At 47.1% G+C, this 22,212-nt stretch overlaps 1 protein-coding gene across 1 annotated transcript in view; it reads left to right on the top strand.

Moving 5' to 3' along the window:
* Positions 1-22,212, top strand: part of USP35 (ubiquitin specific peptidase 35) — a 75,514-nt gene that overhangs the window by 4,181 nt on the left and 49,121 nt on the right. The window contains exons 2-7 of the mRNA XM_029207342.1: positions 2,196-2,878; positions 4,093-4,225; positions 5,806-5,935; positions 6,358-6,459; positions 7,890-8,048; positions 12,464-12,657. Coding sequence (XP_029063175.1) covers positions 2,206-2,878; positions 4,093-4,225; positions 5,806-5,935; positions 6,358-6,459; positions 7,890-8,048; positions 12,464-12,657 — 1,391 coding nt within the window. The 5' untranslated portion in view covers positions 2,196-2,205. The remainder of the gene's footprint in view (positions 1-2,195; positions 2,879-4,092; positions 4,226-5,805; positions 5,936-6,357; positions 6,460-7,889; positions 8,049-12,463; positions 12,658-22,212) is intronic.

Below are 22,212 nucleotides of genomic sequence, written 5' to 3'. Positions count from 1 at the left end.
AGGGCTGAAGGCAGACCCATTTTTAAAGACACTTTTAAAGACCTTTTGGGAGTATGCCTTGTTTCGGCACTCTTTACCAATGTGTCTGTCTCCACCACTGGACTGACTGGGTGCTCCTAAGAGCAAGGACTTTGCTTCTAAAGCAAAGGGGACTGACACTTTCTGAGCACTTCCTTGTGCCCAACCTTTATATTTGTCTTCACGTCAGCCCTGCGGGTTGGAAATAGAGGCTCAGAGAGCATAAGTAAGCTGGATGGTAAGCAGAAATGCATCCCGGTTGAATCTCAAAGAATAGAGTCTAACACCATTCCAAGCTTGGGGTGGGCCCTGGGCATATGAACTTGTATTAAGTGCTCAGGTGATTCTGAGGCAATCAGGCCAGCATTCAGGAACCACTGATCTGTGCCCTGGCTACACCGTCTAACCTTACTCTGCAGTGACTGGCCAGCCATTGAAAAAGAAGCCTGGTCCCTGCCCCAAGGAGCTCACAGCCTGGTGAGAGAGAGAGAAACAAATGTGCCCATTGCATTGTAACACACGCAGTAATGGAGGTTTGGTCTCGGTGGAGAGCTAGGACAGAGAAGGGAGCGTCTCCATAGGGCCTGGCAGATATCTGGGGTCCCACAGTATCTGTGGTTTTGCATAAAAGTTTCTGGCCCATCATCTAGGAAATTTCTGGCTTGTCTTCACACCTATTCCAGGTCTTAACAGTAGAGTAGTTTTCACTGAGACAATAAGTTTAATTAAACACTTAGCGTATACTGAACCTTATATTGGGTCCTGCCTAGTGTGGGATTATACAAGGAAGCAAAGAAGTGGTCCTGCCTTTTAGGAGCTGAACCTGTGGGAACCACCATGAGAATCAGGAATCAAAGTGGGTCAGCTTGGGATGAAGTTTTCCAGAAAACAGCTAAAATGGAGTGGAAGGACAGAGGAAAGTATATTATGGCTCAGAGGAATAAGGTAGCAGTAACTCACACCACACTCTGCATTTGCTTATTCAACAAATGCCTACTGTGTGGCAGGCACTGTGCGAGGTGCTGGGGATACTGTGGTAAACAAAACCTGACTTGGTTCCTGCCCTCAGGAACCTATATAGTATAGTGGAGGAGGATGACCCCAATCAAGTAATCATGATAAGTGCTATAAAGGAGGACAGGATGCTCTGAAATTGTTAACAGGGGTGTTTGACCCATACAAGGAGGTCAGACAGGCCTTCTGTGTGGAAGAAGTTTGAGCTGAGCTCTGCAGGGTGAGCCAAGCAAGGAGGGGAGGGAAAAGCGAGTGCAGAAGCCTGGGGCAGGGAGGACACAGTGAGCCCACAGTGAGGGGCTGGTGTGGGCTGAGGCTTGGGAGGCGACAGGGCCTGCCTGTGCAGGGTTGAGCACAGAGGTGAGATGATCTGCCTTAGTGGAGGAGATTCGGACCCGTACAACTCCGCACTATGTGATCCCAGCTGCCACAGAGGAAGAGGCCACAGGTGGCTGTAGGAGTCCAGATGACGGATGAATTCATGCCTGGAAGTCCAGGGAGGTTCTCATTAAGGATTGGGTGTTTGAAGTGGGCTTTAAAGGAAAGTAGGACTTTGCCTGGTTGTATGAATGTGTGCTAGTGGTGGAGGTCTTGGGAGATAGGATGTTTCAGGCAAAAGGCACAACGAACACAAAGAGGAAAAGGGTAGGTCATTTGAGAAAGAGCAAGAAGCTGATTGGGGGCAGAATAAAGTGCACCAGGGATCTCTGGAAGCCCTGTCAGCCCTTCCTTTCTGGAGGTGTGATTTGTGTATGTGCACAGCTCATCTCCCCACAGGACATGGCTTGGCCAAGACCGTGGACAGCAGCTTCTAGATCCAGCTCTTACCTCCCTTGCCAAGAACCGATGGAGGTCCCCAGGGAGGCCTGAGGAGCGAGGGGCAAAGGGGTGGAGGAGGGGAAGGCTCAGGTGTAGGCTTTGTGAGATGAAAGGCGCTCATCAGCAATAACTACAACCCACTGGGGCTTATTATATGCCAGGCATTGTGCTTCTCCTCATCACGTCACCTCCGGGGGAGGTAGGTATCCTTGCCCTATTTCACAGATGGGGAACTGAGGCCCAGAGAGGTTGAGCTGCTTGCCCCCAAGCCTCAGCACGCAGGGGACCACGTGGGGGATCGGTCCTGTCGGGCAGAGTGTGACCCTGCTCCCTGTCCCCTGCAGCGTGGCCGCCATGGACAAGATCTTGGAGGCGGTGGTGACGTCATCATACCCCGCGAGCGTGAAGCAAGGACTGGTGCGCCGAGTGCTGGAGGCGGCGCGGCAGCCGCTGGAGCGGGAGCAGTGCCTGGCGCTGCTGGCGCTGGGCACACGCCTCTACGTGAACAGCGCCGATGAGCTGCCCCGCCGCGTGGGCTGCCAGCTGCTGCACGTGGCCGGCCGCCACCACCCAGAAGTCTTCGCCGAATTTTTCAGCGCGCGCCGAGTGCTGCGCCTGCTGCAGGGGGGCGCCGGGCCGCCGGGCGCCCGCGCGCTGGCCTGCGTACAGCTCGGCCTGCAGTTGTTGCCCGAGGGGCCCTCTGCCGATGAGGTGTTCGCGCTGCTGCGGCGCGAGGTGCTGCGCACCGTGTGCGAGCGCCCGGGGCCTGCGATCTGTGCGCAGGTGGCGCGGCTGCTGGCGCGGCACCCGCGCTGCGTCCCCGACGGCCCTCACCGCCTGCTCTTCTGCCAGCAGCTTGTGCGCTGCCTCGGCCGCTTCCGCTGCCCGGCCGACGGCGAGGAGGGTGCCGTGGAGTTCCTGGAGCAGGCCCAGCAGGTGAGCGGGCTCCTGGCGCAGCTGTGGCGCGCGCAGCCCGCCGCCATCCTGCCCTGCCTCAAGGAGCTGTTCGCCGTCATCTCCTGCACAGGTGCGTGTGCGATAGGGGCGGGCGGGACCCGTGCGTGCGGAGTCTCCTGTGTGGCGTGCCCACCTCGTGGTGTGGCGTGTGCATGCTGGTGCACAGGTGTGTATGTGTGTGGGGGTGGGTGCTGTTACTTCGTTTAGTTAGCAGGCCCCTTCTGAGCTCCTGCCGGGTGGGGGGCTCCTATCCGGTGGTGCCTGCTGGGCATGCAGAGAGGAGGGGACCCAGATCAGTCGGGCCTGAAGGAGGACCAGGGGGCTGAGACAACAAGATGTGGGGTGGTCATCATGTCCTTTGGGTCAGGTGGGTTTCGTAGAAGTGATGACTTTTGAGTCAGGCCTTGAGAGCTGGGTAGCACCAGGCAGCAGGGATAAGGTACTCAGGGCAGGCAGAGTGGAAGGTCTGGAGACATGATAGAACCTGTATGTGTCAACTGAATTGTAAATCTTGGCCCTCCGTTGACAACTGTGGAAATTGGACTGTAGTTTAAGTGACTGAAATAAAATCTGTGCCTTCCCTGATTATAGGGCTGTTCAGGGGAAAGGAAGGGAATGTACCTGGCAGGAGGAAGGACCAAGGCCAGGTGTATGAGGACCTAGGTCTTTATACAACTGGACAACAAATTTTGATAACGAAATTTTTTTTTTTTTTGCGGTACGCGGGCCTCTCACTGTTGTGGCCTCTCCCGTTGCGGAGCACAGGCTCCGGACGCGCAGGCTCAGCAGCCATGGCTCACGGACCCAGCCGCTCCGTGGCATGTGGGATCTTCCCAGACCGGGGCACGAACCCGCGTCCCCTGCATCGGCAGGCGGACTCCCAACCACTGCGCCACCAGGGAAGACCGATAACTAATTTTTTTTTTTCATCTCTATTGGGTTCCACCTGGAATGTCCTCCCTCCCGCCGAGTCACATAGCCCTCCTACCTGTTCTTGCCAGCTCCAGTGTTACCCCATCTAAGGGTCTTGCCTATACATGCACAGCTGGGGGTTAGTGCTTTTTTCTTTGCCCAGCACAGGGCCAAAGCAGTGCCAGTGAAGGTTTGTTGAGTGAATGAGCTAAGATGAGATCAGAGGCTGGGATGCTATAGGAGGCAAGGAGGTGGCCCTGATGTGCTCTTGCAGAGGCTCCCTAGTTCCTTGGCAGCATGAAGGACATGGGGTGATAGGGGAGGTGTGGGGTCCACTTGTCCTGCAAAGCTCAGCCCAGGCACCTGTTCCAGAGGAGGAGCCACCATCTAGCGCCCTGGCCAGTGTGGTCCAGCACCTCCCATTGGAGCTCATGGATGGTGTCGTCCGGAACCTCAGCAATGATGACAGTGTGACCGACTCCCAGATGCTGACTGCCATCAGCAGGTGGGCTGAGGGACGAGTGGTGGTCAGGTCTCTCTCTCTCCCAGCAGCCCCTTCCACTGGGTGGGATTGCTGGGCTAGATATAGTGTCAGAGGGCCCAGGCCCTCATGCTTGTTCATTCATCCATCCTTCTTTGAGCCCTTCCTGTGACTGGCCCCAGGCTGGATGTGTAAGACACAGAGAGCCTTGCCCTAGTGGTGCTCTCAGGCTGGGTACCAACTCTGTGACCCTGGACAAGTCAGTGAAGTCTCTGAGCTTCAGTTCTCCCCTCTGTAATAGCAGAGGTGGTATAAGAAGTTGTCAGGTTTCCACAGGGTCAATGATAGGAGGTAAAATTACTTTAATCAAGTGCTTTCTGAGTTTGGCAAGTATGATAAACAGAGTTTGGGTGCTTTTCAGCTCACAGAGCTCTTGCACATCCCCCACCTCATTTGAACATCATTGCACCTGTGATCTAGCCACATATGCCTGGCCTGTGATCCCCGAATATGACACCTACCCTCCTGCCTGCAGGCCTTTGGCTCTGCAGACCCCATCTACCTGGCATCCCCCCTCCCCCCTGCCATTCTTTCCATACCTGTGTGCAGATCCACTGTCTTCATTGGGTCTTCCTGGATTCCTTGTCTTCAGTGGGTAAGAGTGTAGGCTCTGGAGATAAGCTGTGTGAGTTCAAATCCTGGCTCTCCCACTTCTTGCCTGTGTGACTCTGGGCAAGTTACTCAACCCCTCTATGCCTCAGCTTCCTCATCCATAATTTGTAGTATAATTGAACTCATCTTACAGGTTTGTTGTGAGGATTGAATTAGATAAAATGAGATATTACGTGTAAAGTGCATAGAACAGTGTAATGGTAGCTATTATTACCATAATTACTACTATTTGCTTTGCTCTCTGTTGTTCTCTTTATAGCCCAGTCTACTGAATATGAAAATAATGATACTAGTGACGTTCTTCTGAGCACCTACTGTGTGGCAGCTTCATGCTCAGTGCATGCAGGCATTATCTTGAGGGGGTCAGAAGGGTTAATACATGTAAGGCAGATGGAGCAGTGCCTGGTACAGACTGAATATGACATAAATGTTAGCTGTTAGCTGTTGTTATCTCTTTTAACTCATAACAAATCTGTGAGGGTAGGTATTATCCCCATTTGACAGAGGAAGAAACTGAGGCTAGACAGAGTAAGCGACTTGCTCCAGGTCACAAGCAAGGGTTTGCTGGAGCCAGAGCTTCCAGCCTGGGGGCAGTACTCCTCCTGCCATTGGGCCTCACAGTCCAGACAGAGGCAGCCAAAAGCCCTGTTCTGCCACTGCAACTCACTGTGTATGAGGTGAGGTTTGGGATACTGAGAGGGCCTGGTTCCCCTTCTGCCAGGCTGGGAGCCCCAGTCTCTGCCAGGTGCCTGTGCTGGGCATATTTGCAGTTCCCAGAGGTGTCCTGTTCATCCCACGGATCCCAGGGCTGCCCTGTGTAGGTGTGAGTCAGTGTGGGGGGATCTCAAGTCATTATGGCTGGTCCCTGGGCTGCCCCCTCCCAGGTATTTGGGCCTCCCTGATCCTTGTGTCACGGTCACTCCCCTCACCAGGATGATCGACTGGGTGTCCTGGCCCCTGGGGAAGAACATTGACAAGTGGATCATTGCACTGCTGAAGGGCCTGGCCGCTGTTAAGAAGTTCAGCATCTTGATCGAGGTGTCACTCGCCAAAATTGAGAAGGTTGGTGGGCCCCTGTCCTAGCCCCGGCTTCTGGCCTTTCCTGCTAGTCTCTTGCCAGGGTCAATGCAGGTCTGGGAGGCAGAGCACGGGGCTCCCACCCAAGCTCGCTGTGACCTGGGACAATTCACTGCTTCTCTCTGGGCTTCAGGTTTCCCCCATTCATTCTTCTGACTCTTCATTCAAGTGTGTGTGTCACTTTTGGTATGTCCGTCCATCCATCCATCAGATATCTAACTGTTTTGCTGTCCATCTCACCACCCATCCATCCACCCAGGTCTATGAGCACCTCTGTGTTCTTACTCCCACATGGGTCTGCTGCTTTAACTCCAGCATCTCTGGACCCCTTTCAGGCCTGTGGCTACCCTTGGTCTTGCTTGGGTGGCCCAGGCCTGGGGGACTCCTGACCAGAGGCTTTCTTCCAGGTTTTCTCCAAGCTTCTGTATCCCATTGTCCGGGGAGCTGCCTTGTCTGTCCTCAAGTATATGCTCCTGACCTTCCAGCACTCCCATGAGGCCTTCCACCTGGTAAGGGCCCCTGCGTGTTGCCCCGAAGGTGGGCGGTCCTGCATCCTCCACAGGTCTGGCTGGAGGCCAGACATGCTGTCTCTGTTGGGGCTTAAGGGGTTGGGGCTTGAAGCCCAAGACCTCCAAGTCCTGGACGTTAGGACTGGAGGAGACTTGAGACCCAATTTTACAGATAGAAAACTGAGGCCAAAGAATGGGTGTGACCTCCCCATGGGTCCCGAGTAGAGTGACAGGCCTAGAATGATGGCAGCTGTGTTACTTGGGTGCCAGCTATGTGGCAGGCACAGTGCTAAAGACAGTCCACATGTTCATTCATTTTACTCCCAGAGCAGCCCCAAAGGGAGGTTCTATCATTTTCCCCATTTTTCAGCCGAAGAAACTGCAGTTTAGGGAGATTAGGTTGCATGTCCCAGGTAACAGCTGGTGAGCAGTACAAGGAAGATTCCAGCTGAGTTGGTCTGACTCCTGATCCAGTGTCCTTCCTAGCTTCTCATGGTCCTTGGTCACTGCAGAAACTTTATGCTTCCTGATTTGTGCAGTGGGAAAAGCACAGAACCAGGGATTGGGGTTATGTGGGGTTGAGTCCCAGCTCTGTCTGTCATTTACTAAATGGGGTGACCTCGGGCCAGGCACTTACCTCTCAGGGCCTGGGTTGGGTGGGACAGGATTAGATGAGGTGACATTTATCAAGAGCCTGCCACATTCTAGGGACTTGGTAGATATTTATTTCTTTTCATCCTTCTCCCAAGCTCCCCTGCTCCCAGTTTCTGTGGCCTGACTCTTCCATCCCTGGGACACTATGGTATAGCTCCCCTGTGGGTTTGAAAGTTAACACTGTAGCACAGAGGAAAGAAATGGACTTTGAGTTCAGACAGACCTGGCTCAGACACCAACTTCTCCCAGAACCCATGGTGATATCCTTGGCAAATTACATAACCTCTCTAACTTTAATTTCTTCTCTGTAAGATGGGGATAGTAATTGCCACATGTCATTGTGAGTGCTTGACATATAAAAGTTTGCTGCCGCTCATGTTCTGTCAGCTGCCACCAGCTGACCACATTGTGGCCCCAGCATCACTCCTGGGTGACAGAGTAGCCCTGGTCACTCAGACCTTCAGGCGCTTCAGGCAGGTTGGTTGGCTGATACTTAATAGCTGGGGCTCAGGCTCAGGCCTCCCCTTAGCTGTGAGGAGGGAATTATTTGTCCCATTAAATAGATGAAGAGACTGAGGAAGAGTATCCAAGGTCATGTGTCTTATAAAGAGGGTCACCTGCCTGCAGAGCTCAGAGCCCTATGCAGGTAAGGGGCACAGTGGTCAGGTGGGCAGACCTCCTTGCTTCAAGGAGCTCTGGGTGCTTCCAGCACTGACCACCATTCCATGTCTCAGGTGGGTAAACTGGTGCTGACTAACCCTGCTCTGCTCTCACAGCTCCTCCCTCACATCCCCCCAATGGTGGCCTCTCTGGTCAAGGAGGACTCCAACTCGGGGACCAGCTGCCTGGAGCAGCTGGCGGAGCTGGTCCACTGCATGGTGTTCAGGTTCCCGGGCTTCCCGGATCTGTACGAACCCGTCATGGAGGCCATCAAGGTGAGTGACAGTCCCCACTGCTCCCGTGCCCCACTCTGAGGAGGGTGCCGATTTGGGCTTTGCTCAAGGCCACACTACAGGTTAGTGGCAGCCCTCTATCCTTTGGTCCCTGGCTGTCTCCCATTACCTCCCCCAGCCCATCGTGTGCTTCAGGCACACTGAGCCACCTGCCATTCCCCCAGATGGATCTTCCTCTCTCGATTGTTCTGAGCCTTTGCATATGCCGATCTCTCTAACTTAAACTCCTGTCTTGTCTGCCTGGATAGCTCTTAATTCTACCAAGCCTTCTTCTTGAAGTTTCTGCTCAAGTGTTTCTCCTTCAGGAAACCTTCCCTGATAACTCTAAATTACACGCCCCCCGCACTCTGCCCCTCAGCTGGGTCATGGCCTCTCTGAGCTTCCACAGCCCTAGTGTATCCCTCAGTCACACATTGTCACTGTCTGTATGTCTGTTTCCTCTTAGACTGAGCATTCCAGAGCAGAGGTGGTTTACAATTGTTCACAAGACTTATGCCCTACTCTGTGCCAGGCCCAGGCTGGGAACTGGGGACACAGGCATGAGGCAGACCACGTCTCCTCCCTTTGAGGAGCTCACAGCGTAGAGGGGTGACTGACGTGTTTGCCCGTAACTGTGATCTAAGCAGCTTAAGAAATGCCTGTGAGGGTCAGCCTGAGAGCGGTGAAGCGGCAGAGGAGGGAAAGATATCCAGTTAGAGGAGGAGGCTGCAAGGAAGAAAGGGCTTCTGAACCGGGCTTGCTGGGTTGCTAGGACAATAACATTTGTAGCTAGAGTCACACTTGGCAGTGTCTTTCCATATGTTTTGTCTTCTGTTGCTCACTAGAAACCTGTGAGGCAGGTACTATTGTTATTTCAGTTTCAAAGATGAGGAAAATGAGACTTGGAGAGGTTTGGTGTCTTATGCAGTCACAGAGGTAGTGGGAGATGCAGCCAGGGCTGAGGGTTGCTGAGCCCTTTCCCATTGCTTGATACAGAGGGCAGGTCCAAGTGTGGGTGAAAGACATCCAGGTAAGTGGTGGCCCTTTTAGAACCTCTGGTCTGACTTCCATTTCTGTAACACAGCAGATAGGTAACCTGAGAAGTGTCCCATTACAAAACACCTAGAAATGCTTGTTAAAATGTAACAGATGTCTTTTTAAGTACATAGCTGAGCTTGCAAGAGAGCAAGGGGGAATGCCCAGGGGCCAAAAAGGAAGAGAAAACCAAATTCCAGAATGGTAAATGAGAGGTGATACTCTTTTGCCCTGGGTGGGGAGGGGCAGTGGGTGAGATGGCCAGCCTCAGTCCCCAAGGGGCTTGAGCCGGTGGGGACAGGAGTTGAGGCTTAGGATCTGCCCCCAGCAGGGAATCAGCACTGAGAGGCCCATGTAAATCAGGACCCAAGAAAGGCTTTACCATTAGCAAAAGGGTGTTCTAGAAAAAATACACATGGTTCCAAGTAGACATCAAGGAAGGCTCTCTGGCTTGGTCTGGGCTCTGGATTGGGAAAAAAGAAATTGTCATTGTTGGACTGCTCTCATGTGGGTTTAGGGGTTCAAATTCTTATCTTCTTTGGTGTTGTAGCACCCTAAGCTCATTGAAAGTGGTCATAAACTTGTAATTCCCAAGGATTGCCTAGTAGAAACAGAAATGATACTGCTTTCAAGCCACAAAGACAGAATTCTACTGAAGATGAGTTTATAATCCCCAGATTACAAAACACGTAAGGGAACAGTCCACCATGAGTGAGAGGTGATAGATACAACAAACAAAACCTCTGGCATTTACTTGGATTTTCTTAGTTTTTCCAACTTAATGTGAGGAAGAGGTGTTGTTTTTTTTTTAAACAGTCGGAGCTAACTAACAATAGAAGTAGCTGCCGTGCTCGATCATGAGCTCCCTGGCACTGGAGGTGGTTGAGCGGAGAAGACAGGACTTAAACCTGTTGGGAGTGACTGTTACTGTGAGCTTCTGATGGGCAGGGACCACGTCATTTCGATCTCTGTGTCTAATAAATGTCTGAGTGAATGAACACTGTCGTGTGAAGTATGGTATCATGGAGATGTGAGCAAAGAGGAGGGAGCATGGCCCTGCCCTGGGCACCAGGGGAAACCTACGCTGAGTGAGATCCAGGCTTCGCACATTAGAGGCTATGGTCTGATCCAGCGGGCAAGGTGAGTCCGCAGATACTTATACAACTAGGTGTAGGGAGTTAGGCTCTATAAGACAGGTATAGATAGTGTGGGACCCCCACTTGAGAAGATTCTGGAAAGTCTTCTGGAGAGGGGATATAGGAGTTAGGCCTTGAGGGACAGGGACCGGCAGGAGGAGGCCCCCAGACAGGTCAGTGGGTAAGGTGTGGGAGCAGGAATGTGCAAGTACTGTTTGGTGGTAAAGTGTGGTGGAGGGGAGGGAAGAACAGAAGGATAGAGTGGAAGGTGGTGAAAACCAGGTTGTGTGACTGTTTGGTCCAGCAGATCTGGGCTTCTCAAACATTTCTTCTGAAGTGCTTGACCTCAGAGGAGGGGACTCACCCTCCTGCAGCCTGACACAAGCTCAGAGTTTCTCTAAAATCTCATTTTATCTCAAAGATTCAAGTATATACTTCATAATCATAAACACTTGTTGTAATTTAAACATTTTTCTTTCTTGAATATTAGTGACTATAGCTCTAGGAAGATGTGTGACATTTGTCCTATGGCTTTGACTACCCCTTGCTTCAAGCCACTTTGAGAGGCAAGGCAGCAAAGTATTCATGGGGTTTTATTGTTTATAAAATTCTTTCATATATATTATAGGAGTACATCCTTTGTATACAGTCTCCTTTACAAATTCTGGAAAGTTCTCTCATTTAGGCAGTTGTAGTAAGTCATGGCAGTTTCTCTGGGAGCTGTGGTCCTTGCTGAGGGAGCTACATGTTATGTAGACTTCCAGTCACATGAGGAGCTTGAAAGGTATTTGAAAGTTTTTGTTTTATTCTCTTTATTCTCCTAAGAGTACAGAGTTACCTTCTTTGGGAAAAAGCATTTGATTTTTTTTTTCTAGTGTGCATATTTTTGTATCTTGTGTGCTTGTGTTGCAGGGTGGGGTGTTGGTTCTGTCATTTTTTTTTTTTTTTAGCTTTTTTTTCTTAATTTTATTTTTTTATATATACAGCAGGTTCTTATTAGTTACCTATTTTATACCGGTTCTGTCTTTTTGTCCCTATTTGTTCCCGTTGTGTGTGGCGTGGGGATTGGATAGGGGATAATAGGAAGAAAAAAGAAGGGACTAAGAGAGAAGATACTGAGCCCTTATCTTCTTACCTTGCCTCAGACAGCTACTATATTTTTTATCATCTGTGAGAGGTGACTGACTAATCTGATAAATTGTCTGATAAACAATCCTGGGAAATGAGTGAGCAGATGTGTTAAACCACCGCTTGAGCCAGACCTTCTGCAGCGACGAGGGCTTTCAGTGTAAGCTGGTCTGAAGCTCAAGGGCCTTAGACAAATCTAGGAACTGTGCTCAGGATCTGGAAATGAGAATGGGGCTAGAGGAACTGTCATGAATATCGCTTAAATCTACTGAGTAATACTGCATTATGCTTAGGTGTTTTTCTTTAAAGTATGTCATTATTAGAACCAGTGCTTGGTAATATTCTTTTCAGTGCAGCTGTTTAATGTGAAAAAGGATAACAAGTGGGAAAGCATGCTAACCCCTGAGCCTGTGACCAAGGACCCATACCGCAGACCCCCAGGATCCTCCCACTGTCCTGACTGTAGGATCAAGTTCAGGGTTGGGGTAGGGCATTACTAATTGGAAAAAGCTGACTCCGCAAACTTTAAAGTAGAGGAGGTGAAAACATGAGCAAGCACCGTGAAAGTATAGAGTGCCAAACTGATATAAGGTAGGAGTATCCTCACTTGACAGATGAGCAAACTGAGGTCCAGGGAGGTTAACTGACTGAGTCAGAGAGGCTCACTGACCACAGCCAGAGAGCTGTGAGGACAAGAGTCAGGGCCAGGGTTGAGATCTCGACACTGCTGGATTGGGCCAGTGGGCCAGTGTTGTCATTGCTTACAGTCTGTCACATCCTGGGCTCATGTAACATATAGTAGATTCCTCGCTTATTGCCTCTAAGAAAATTCTTTCTCTATCTGGGTCTTAGTTTTTTCATCTACACGGTGGGGATTTTACCCCTTTCTTAAGGTAGCTGTGGCATGAAAGATCATGTAGAAGGTCCACACGTCAAGATGAAAACCTAGAACATGTTTGAAAACAAGGAGCTGTTCTCACACATCTTTAGGGCATGTTTGGGGTGATATGCTTGGGCAGGTGTGTAGTAGGCTGTAGTCCAAGAAGGCTTCCCAGAGGAGATGATATTTTTAGAGCTAAACCTGGTGCCCACTGTCCCGCTGGCTTGTGTCCCCCTCAGGACCTCCATGTTCCCAATGAGGACCGAATCAAGCAGCTGCTGGGGCAGGATGCCTGGACCTCGCAGAAGAGTGAGCTGGCTGGCTTCTACCCCCGGCTCATGGCCAAGTCAGACACTGGCAAGATTGGTTTGATCAATCTGGGCAACACGTGCTATGTGAACAGCATCCTTCAGGCCTTGTTCATGGCTTCCGAGTAGGTGCTACTTTTGAATTCCCTGTCTGCCCCTGCTTCTCTCCTCGGGGCTCCCTGGTGTGCGGGGGTGAAGTAGGGGTTGGAGAGGGTGGGTCCTGCTTTGTGTTATCGGCATAATTCCCTGAGGTCTGTGGGCATGTGAAGGGCAGGTGAGAGCTCCCAGAGGGCTCCAGGCCATTGTCAGGGCAGTAGGTCAAGACCGGATGGGAACTTGAGTTGGGGATTCAGGGGCTCAGCTGCAGTGGGAAGGGAGTCTGCTCTGGGTTGGTCGACATCACTGACTTTTCTGCTAGAGTCCATGGGGGTGGATAGTGTCTTCCACAGTAGGACTTCCACTCACCCTGGCGTTAGATGCCCCCTTTTCCTAAAACAAAATCTTTATCATCAGTGGCTACCTATCCAACTTACGGCTTGCTTAGTACATTCACATTGCTGTGCAGCCGTCACCGCCATCCATCCCTGTAACACTTTTCATTTTGTAAATCTGAAACTCTGTGCCTGTTAAACACTAACTTCCCATATTCTCATTCTCCCCTCCCCACAGCCTTTGGCTACCACTGTTATATGTTTTGTCTCTATGATTTTGTCTCTACTTTAAGTACCTCATATAAGTGAAATCGTACAGTATTTGTCTTTTTGTGATTGGCTTATTTCACTTAGCAGATGTCCTCAGGGTTCATCCATATTGTAGCATATTGCAGAATTTCTTTCCTTTTTTAAGGCTGGATAATATTCCATTGTGTGTATAAACCACATTTTGGTAATCTGTTCATTGGTAGAGTGACAGACACCTGGGTTGCTTCCATGTTTTAGCTGTTGTGAATAATGCCACATGAACATGGGAGTACAAATATCTCTTCGAGACCCTGCTTCTCATTCTTCTGGTTACATACCCAGAAGTGGAATTGCTTGGTGATATGGTAGTTCTGTTTTTTAGTTTTTTTGAGGAACCTCCATATCGTTTTCCACACTGGCAGCACCAGTTTACATTCCCACCAACAGTGCACAAGGGTTGGGATTTCTCTACATCCTCCCAACACTTCTTTTCTGTTTTTTTGATAATAGTCATCCTAATGGGTGTGAGGTGGTATCTCATTATAGTTTTTAATTTGCAGTTCCCTAATGATTAGTGATGTTGAGCATCTTTTCATGTGCTTATTGGCCATTTGTATGTGTTCTTTGGCAAAAGGTCTATTTAAATCCATTACCTAGTTTTTTTTGTTTTATTTTTGGCGGTATGCAGGCCTCTCACTGTTGTGGCCTCTCCCGTTGCGGAGCACAGGCTTCCGGACGCACAGGCTCAGCGGCCATGGCTCACGGGCCCAGCTGCTCCGCGGCATGTGGGATCTTCCCGGACTGGGGCATGAACCCGCGTCCCCTGCATTGGCAGGTGGACTCTCAACCACTGCGTCATCAGGGAAGCCCCATTACCTAGTTTTGAATCAGGTTGTTTGTTTTCTGTTGTTGAGTTTGAGGAGTCCTTTTGTATATTCTGAATATTAATCCTGTATCACATACATGATTTGCAAATTTTTTAAAACTTTTTATTTTATATTGGAATATAGTTCTTTAACAATATTGTGATAGTTTCAGGTGTACAGCAAAGTGATTCAGTTATACATATACGTGTGTCAATTCTTTTTCAAATTTTTTTCCCATTTAGGTTGTACATAATATTGAGCAGAGTTCCCTGTGCTATGCAGTAGGTCCTTGTTAGTTATCCACTTTAAATGTAGCCGTGTGTACATGTCAGTCCCAGACTCCCTAACTATTTGTTCCCCCGACCCTTCCCACCTGGTAACCATTAGTTCCTTCTCTGAGTCTGTGAGTCTGTTTCTGTTTTGTAAATAAGTTGATGTGTATCATTTCTTTGTAGATTCCACATATAAACAATATCATATGATACTTGTCTTTCTCTGTCTCACTTACTTCACTCAGTATGACAATATCTAAGTCCATCCTGATTGCTGCAAATGGCATTATTTCATTCTTTTTAATGGCTAATATTCCGTTGTATATATGTGCCACATCTTTATCCATTCCTCTGTCGATGGACATTTATGTTGGTTCCATGTCTTGGCTATTGTAAACAGTGTTGCAATGAACACTGGGGTGCATGTATCCTTTCGGACCATGACCATGTTTTTCTCCAGATATATACCCAGAAGTGCAATTACAGGATCATATGGTAGCTCTATTTTTAGTTTTTAAGTGAACCTCCATACTGTTCTCCATAGTAGCTGTACCAATTTACATTCCCACCAACAGTGTAGGAGGGTTGCCTTCTCTCCACACCCTCTCCAGCATTTACGTTTGTGGATTTTTGATGATAGTCATTTTGACTGGTGTGAGGTGATATCTCATTGTAGTTTTGATTTGCATTTCTCTATAATTAGTGATGTTGAACATCTTTTCATGTGCCTCTTGGCCATCTGTATGTTTTCTTTGGAGAACTGTCTATTTTGGTCTTATGCCCTTTTTTTGATTGGGTTATTTGTGTTGATGAGATTAAGCTGCATGAGCTGTTTGTAAATTTTGGAGACTAATCTCTTGTCAGTCACATGATTTGCAAACATTTTCTCCCAATCTGTGGGTTGTCTTTTTGTTTTGTTTATTGTTTCCTTTGCTGTGCAAAAGCTTTTGAATTTAACTAGGCCCCATTTGTTTATTTTTGTTTTTATTTCCATTACCCTGGTAGATAGATCGAAAAAAATATTGCTGTGATTTATGTCAGAGAGTGTTCTGCCTGTGTTTTCCTCTAAAAGTTCAATAGTGTCCAGTCTCACATTTATGTCTTTAATCCATTTTGAGCTTATTTTTGTGTATGGTGTTAAAAAATTATCTAATTTCATTTTTCTACGTGTAGCTGTCCAGTTTTCCCAGCACCACTTGGTTTTTTTATTTTTTTATTTTTGGCAGCGTTGGGTCTTTGTTGCTGTGCATGGGCTTTCTCTAGTTGTGGTGAGCGGGGACTACTCTTTGTTGTGGTGCGCAGGTGTCTCATTGAGGTGGCTTCTCTTGTTGCAGAGCACGGGCCCTAGGCACATGGGCTTCAGTAGTTGCAGCAGGCAGGCTGAGTAGTTGTGGCTCATGGGTTCCAGAGCGCAAGCTCAGTAGTTGTGGCGCATGGACTTAGTTGCTCCGTGGCATGTGGGATCTTCCCGGACCAGGGATCAAACCCGTGTCCCCTGCATTGGCAGGTGGATTCTTAACCACTGCGCCACCAGGGAAGTCCCCCCAGCACCATTTGTTGAAGAGACTGTCTTTCTACCATTGTACAGTCTTTCCTCATTTATAGCACATTAATTGACCATAGGTGTGTGTCATTTCTGGGCTTTTCAATCTATGTGTCAGTACCATGCGATTTTGATGACTATAGCTTTGTAGTATAGTCTGAAGTTAGGGAGCCTGATTACTTCAGCTCCTTTTGTTTTTCTGATTGCTTTGGCTATTCTGGATCTTTTTTATTTGCGGTACGCAGGCCTCTCACTGTTGTGGCCTCTCCCGTTGCGGAGCACAGGCTCCGGACATGCAGGCTCAGTGGCCATGGCTCACGGGTCCAGCTGCTCCGCGGCCTGTGGGACCTTCCCGGACCGGGGTACAAACCCGTGTCCCCTGCATAGGCAGGCGGACTCTCAACCACTGTACCACCAGGGAAGCCCTATTCTGGGTCTTTTGTGTCTCCATACAAATTTTAAGATTTTTTGTTCTAGTTCTGTGAAAAATACCATTGGTAATTTGATAGGGATTAATTTATTGATCAAATTAATTGATTCAATCTACATTGAATCTGTAGATTTCCTTGGGTAATGTAGTCATTTTGACAATATTGATTCTTCCAATCCAAGAACATGGTATATCTTTCCATCTGTGTCATCTTCAGTCTCTTTCATCAGTATCTTATAGTTTTTGGGGTACAGGTCTTTTGTCTCCTTATGTAGGTCTATTCCTACATAAGGAGGAAAGGTGTATTCCTAGGTATTTTATTCTTTTTGATGCGATGGTAAATGGGATTGTTTCTTGAATTTCTCTTTCTGATCTTTCATTGTTAGTGTATAGAAATGCAACAGATTTCTGTATATTAATTTTGTAACCTGAAACTTTACCAAATTCATTGATGAGCTTAGTCGTTTTCTGGTAGCATCTTTAGGATTTTCTATGTATAGTATCATGTCATCTGCAGACAGTGATAGTTTTACTTCTTCTTTTTCAATTTGGATTCCTTTTATTTCTTTTTCTTCTCTGATTGCTGTAGCTAGGACTTCCAAAACTGTGTTGAATAAAAGTGGCGAGAGTGGACATCCTTGTCTTGTTCCTGATCGTAGACGAAATGCTTTCAGCTTTTCGCCATTGAGTATGATGTTAGCTGTAGGTTTGTCATATATGGCCTTTATTATGTTGAGGTAGGTTCCCTCTATGCCCACTTTCTGCAGAGCTTTTATCATAAATGGGTGCTGAATTTTGTCTAAAGCTTTTTCTGCATCTATTGAGATGATCGTATGGTTTTTATTCTTCAATTTGTTAATGTGGTGTACCACACTGATTGATGTGCAGATATTGAAAAATCCTTGCATCCCTGGGATAAATCCCTCTTGATCATGGTGTATGATCCTTTTAATGTATTGTTGGATTTGGATTACTAGTGTTTTGTTGAGCATTTTTGTGTCTATGTTCATCAGTGATATTGGCCTATAATTTTCTTTTTTTGTGGTATCTTTGTCTGGTTTACGTATCAGGGTGATGGTGGCCTCATAGAATGAGTTCGGGAGTTTTCCTTCCTCTGCAATTTTTTGGAAAAGTTTCAGAAGGAAAGGTGTTAGCTCTTCTCTAAATGTTTGATAGAATTCGCCTGTGAAGCCAGGACTTTTGTTTGTTGGGCATCTTTTTTTTTTTTTGCGGTACGCGGGCCTCTCACTGTTGTGGCCTCTCCTGTTGCGGAGCACAGGCTCCGGACGCGCAGGCTCAGTCGCCATGGCTCATGGGCCTAGACGCTCCGCGGCATGTGGGATCCTCCCAGACCGGGGCACGAACTCATGTCCCCTGCATCGGCAGGCGGACTCTCAACCACTGCACCACCAGGGAAGCCCTGTTGGGCATCTTTTAATCACAGTTTCAATTTCAGTGCTTGTGAGTGGTCTGTTAATATTTTCTATTTCTTCTTGGTTCAGTCTTGGGAGATTGTACCTTTCTAAGAATTTGTCCATTTCTTCCAGGTTGTCCATTTTATTGGCATATAGTTGTTTGTAGTAGTCTCTTATGATCCTTTGTGTTTCTGTGGTGTCAGTTGTAACTTCTCCTTTTTCATTCTAACTTTATTGAATTGAGTCCTCTTCCTTTTTTTCTTGATGAGTCTGGCTAAAGGTTTATCACTTTTGTTTATCTTTTCAAAGCACCAGGTTTCAGTTTCATTATCTTTGCTGTTGTTTTGTCTCTATTTCGTTTATTTCTGCTCTGATCTTTATGATTTCTTTCTTTCTACTATAGGTTTTGTTTGTTTTTCTTTCTCTAGTTGCTTTAGGTGTAAGTTTAGGTTGTTTATTTGAGATTTTGTTGTTTCCTGAGGAGAGATTGTATTGCTATAAACTTCCCTCTTAGAACTGCTTTTGCTGCATCCCATAGATTTTTGGATCATTTTGTTTTTGTTTTCATCTGTCAACACGTATATTTTTATTTCTTTGATTAATTCAATGATCCATTGGTTGTTTAGTAGCATATTGTTTAGCCTCCACGTGTTTGTGTTTTTTACAGTTTTTTTCTTGTGGTTTATTTCTAGTCTCATAGCATTGTGGTTGGAAAAGACGCTTGATATGATTTGAATTTTCTTAAATTTACCACGGCTTGCTTTGTGGCCCAGCGTGTGGTCATTCCTGGAGAATGTTCCATGTGCACTTGAGAAGAATGTATATTCTGCTGCTTTTGGATGGAATGCTCTGTAAATATCAATTAAGTTCATCTGGCCTAATGTGTCATTCAAGGCCTGTGTTTCCTTATTGATTTTCTGTCTGGATGATCTGTCCATTGATGAAAGTGGGGTGTTAAAGTCCCCCACTATTATTGTGTTACTGTCGATTTCTCCCTTTATGGCTGTATTTGCCTTATATATTGAGGTGCTCCTATGTTGGGTGCATATATATTTACAGTTGTTACATCTTCTTGGATTGATCCCTTGATCATTATGTGTGTCCTTGTGTGTCTCTTCTTTGTTATAACAGTCTTTATTTTAAAGTCTATTTTTTCTGATATGAGTATTGCTACTCCAGCTTTTTTTTTTATTTCGACTTGCATGGAATAACTTCTTCCATCCCCTCACTTTCAGTCTGTATGTGTCCCTAAGTCTGAAGTGGGTCTCTTGTAGACAGCATATATATGGGTCTTGTTTTGTTTTTGTTTTTTTTTTGTGGTACATGGGCCTCTCACTGTTGTGGCCCCTCCTGTTGCGGAGCACAGGCTCCAGACGTGCAGGCTAAGCGGCCATGGCTCACAGGCCCAGTCACTCCACAGCATGTGGGATCTTCCCGGACCGGGGCACAAACCTGCGTCCCCTGCATTGGCAGGCGGACTCTCAACCACTGTGCCACCAGGGAAGCCCTGGGTCTTGTTTTTGTGTCCATTCAGCAAGCCTGCGTTTTTTGGCTGGAGCATTTAATCCATTTACATTTAAGGTAATTATCAATATGTATGTTCCTATTGCCATTTTGTTAATTGTTTTGGGTTTGTTTTTATAGGTCTTTTTACTTCTCTACCGCTTTTGTTCTCTTGTGGTCTGATGACCATCTTTAGTGTTGTGTTTGGGTTGCTTTTTCATTTTTGTGTGTATCTATCTATTGTAGTTTTGATATAGCAGTCTGTAGGTGTACAAGTTTCTTTTTTAATTTTTTTAATTTTTATTTTATTTATTTATTTTTGGCTGTGTTGGGTCTTTGTTGCTGCACGTTGGCTTTCTCTAGTTGTGAGCAGGTGCTACTCTTCGTTGTGGTGCACAGGCTTCTCATTGCGGTGGCTTCTCTTGTTGCAGAACAACTACAGTAGTTGTTGCACTTGAGCTCTAAGAGTGCAGGCTCAGTAGTTGTGGTGCACGGGCTTAGTTGCTCTGTGGCATGTGGGATCTTCCTGGACCAGGGATTGAACCTGTGTCCCCTGCCTTGGCAGGTGGATTCTTATCCACTGCGCCACCAGGGAAGCCCACAGATTGTTTCAAGTTGCTGGTCTCTTCCCCGCCTAGAGGAGTTCCTTTAGCATTTCTTGCAAAGCTGGTCTCGTGGTGTCGAATTCTCTTAGCTTTTGCTTGTCTGTAAAGCTTTTGATTTCTCCATCAAATCTGAATGAGAGCCTTGCTGGGTAGAGTATTCTTGGTTGTAGGTTCCTCCCTTTCATCACTTTAAATAGTGATGAAAGGCCACTTCTTTCTGGTAGGCAGAGTTTCTGCTGAGAAATCAGCTGATAACCTTATGGCAGTTCACTTGTATGTTATTTGTCATTTTTCCCTTGTTGCTTTAAAAATTTTTTTTTTCATCTTTAATTTTTGTCAGTTTGATTACTATGTGTCTTGGCATGTTGCTCCTTGGGTTTATCCTGCCTGGGACTCTCTGTGCTTCCTTGACTAGGGTGACTGTTTCCTTTCCCTTGTTAGGGAAGTTTTCAGCTATTATCTCTTGAAATGTTTTCTCAGGTCCTTTCTCTCTCTTCTTCTTCTGGGACCCGTATAATGTGAATGTTGGTATGTTTAATGTTGTCCCAGAGGTCTCTTAGACTGTCTTCATTTCTTTCTATTCTTTTTTCTTTATTCTGTTTCATGGCAGTGATTTCCACCATTTTGTCTTCAGGTCATTTATTTGTTCTTCTGCCTCAGTTATTCTGCTATTGATTCATTCTAGTGTATTTTTCATTTCATTTATTGCATTGTTCATCTCTGTTTGTTTGTTCTTTAATTCTTCTAGGTCTTTGTTAACCATTTCTTTCATCTTCTTGATCTTTGCCTCCATTCTTTCTCTGAGATCCTGGATCATCTTCACTATCATTCTGAATTCTTTTTCTGGAAGTTTGGCTATCTCCACTTCACTTAGTTGTTTTTCTGGGGTTTTATCTCGTTCCTTCATCTGGGACACAGTCCTCTGCCATTTCATTTTGTGTAAATTTCTGTGATTGTGGTTTTTGTTCGGCAGGCTGCAGAATTGTAGTTCTTTTTGCTTCTGCTGTCTGTCCTCCAGTGGATGAGGCTATCTAAGAGGCTTATGCGAGCTTCCTGATGGGAGGGACTGGTGGTGGGTAGAGCTGGGTCTTGTCCATCTGGTGGGAAGGGCTGTGCTCAGTAAAACTTTAAAACTTTAATCCACTTGTCTGCTGAAGGGGTGAGGTTGTGTTCCCTGCTGTTGGTTGTTTGGCCTGAGGCAACCCAGCATTGGAGCCTACAGGCTATTTGGTGGGGCTAATCATGGCCTCTGGGAGGGCTCATGCCAATGAGTACTTCCCAGAACTGCTGCTTCCAGTGTCTTTGTCCCTGCAGTGAGTGACAACTCCCCTGTCACCTCTGCAGGAGACCCTCCAATACTAGCAGGTAGGTCTGGCCCAGTCTCTTATGGAGGCACTGCTTTTTTCCTCTGGGTCCTGGTGCGCACAAGACTGTGTGTGCCCTCCAAGAGTGGAGTTTTTGTTTCCTCCAGTCGTGTGGAAGTCCTGCAGTCAATCCCGCTGGCCTTCAAAGCTGGACTCTCAGGGGAGTCCTCCTCTCATTGCTGGACCTCCAGGCTGGGAAGCCTGACACGGGGCTCAGAACCTCACTCCAGTGGGAGAACTTCTGTGGTATAATTGTTTTCCAGTTTGTGGGTCGCCCGCCCGGCGGGTATGGAATTTGATTCTATTGCACTTGCGCCCTGCCTACCGTCTTGCTGTAGTCTCTCCTTTGTCTTTGGATGTAGGGTATCTTGTTTGGTAGGTCCTAGCATTTTTCCACTGGGTTGCTCAGCAGTTAGTTGTGATGCTGGTGCTCTTGCAAGAACGGGTGAGTGCACGTCCTTCTACTCCACCATCTTTCCAAATATTTTTTCCCAGAGCCTTTTGCGGTTGCCTTTTTACTCTGTGGATAATCTTTTTTTGTTATTGTTTTTTGTTTTTTTATGTATTTATTGGAGTATAGTTGATTTACAGTGTTGTGTTAGTTCTGCTGTATAGCAGTGAATCAGTTATACATATACATATCCACTCTTTTTTAGATTCTTTTCCTATATAGAGCATTACAGAATATTGAGTAGAGTTCCCTGTGCTATACAGTAGGGCCTTACTAGTTATCTATTTTATATATAGTAGTGTGTATATGTCAATCCCAGTCTCTCAATTTATCCCTCCTCTCCCCATGCCCGCCCCCGTAACTGGTAAACATAGTTGTTTTTTTTGACACAATGGCCCTTTTATTTTAAATTTTATTTTATTTTTTTATACAGCAAGTTCTTATTAGTTATCCCTTTTATACATATTAGTGAATATATGTCAATCACAATCTCCAGATTCATCACACACACACACACACACACACACACACACACACACACACACACACAC

Source organism: Monodon monoceros, unplaced genomic scaffold (assembly GCF_005190385.1).
Source record: "Monodon monoceros isolate NGI ecotype Baffin Bay Population unplaced genomic scaffold, NGI_Narwhal_1 Super_Scaffold_7, whole genome shotgun sequence".
NCBI classification, from domain to species: domain Eukaryota; kingdom Metazoa; phylum Chordata; class Mammalia; order Artiodactyla; family Monodontidae; genus Monodon; species Monodon monoceros.
The sequence above is the reverse complement of the archived record's forward strand: the minus strand, read 5'-3'. Positions and strand labels throughout refer to the sequence as shown.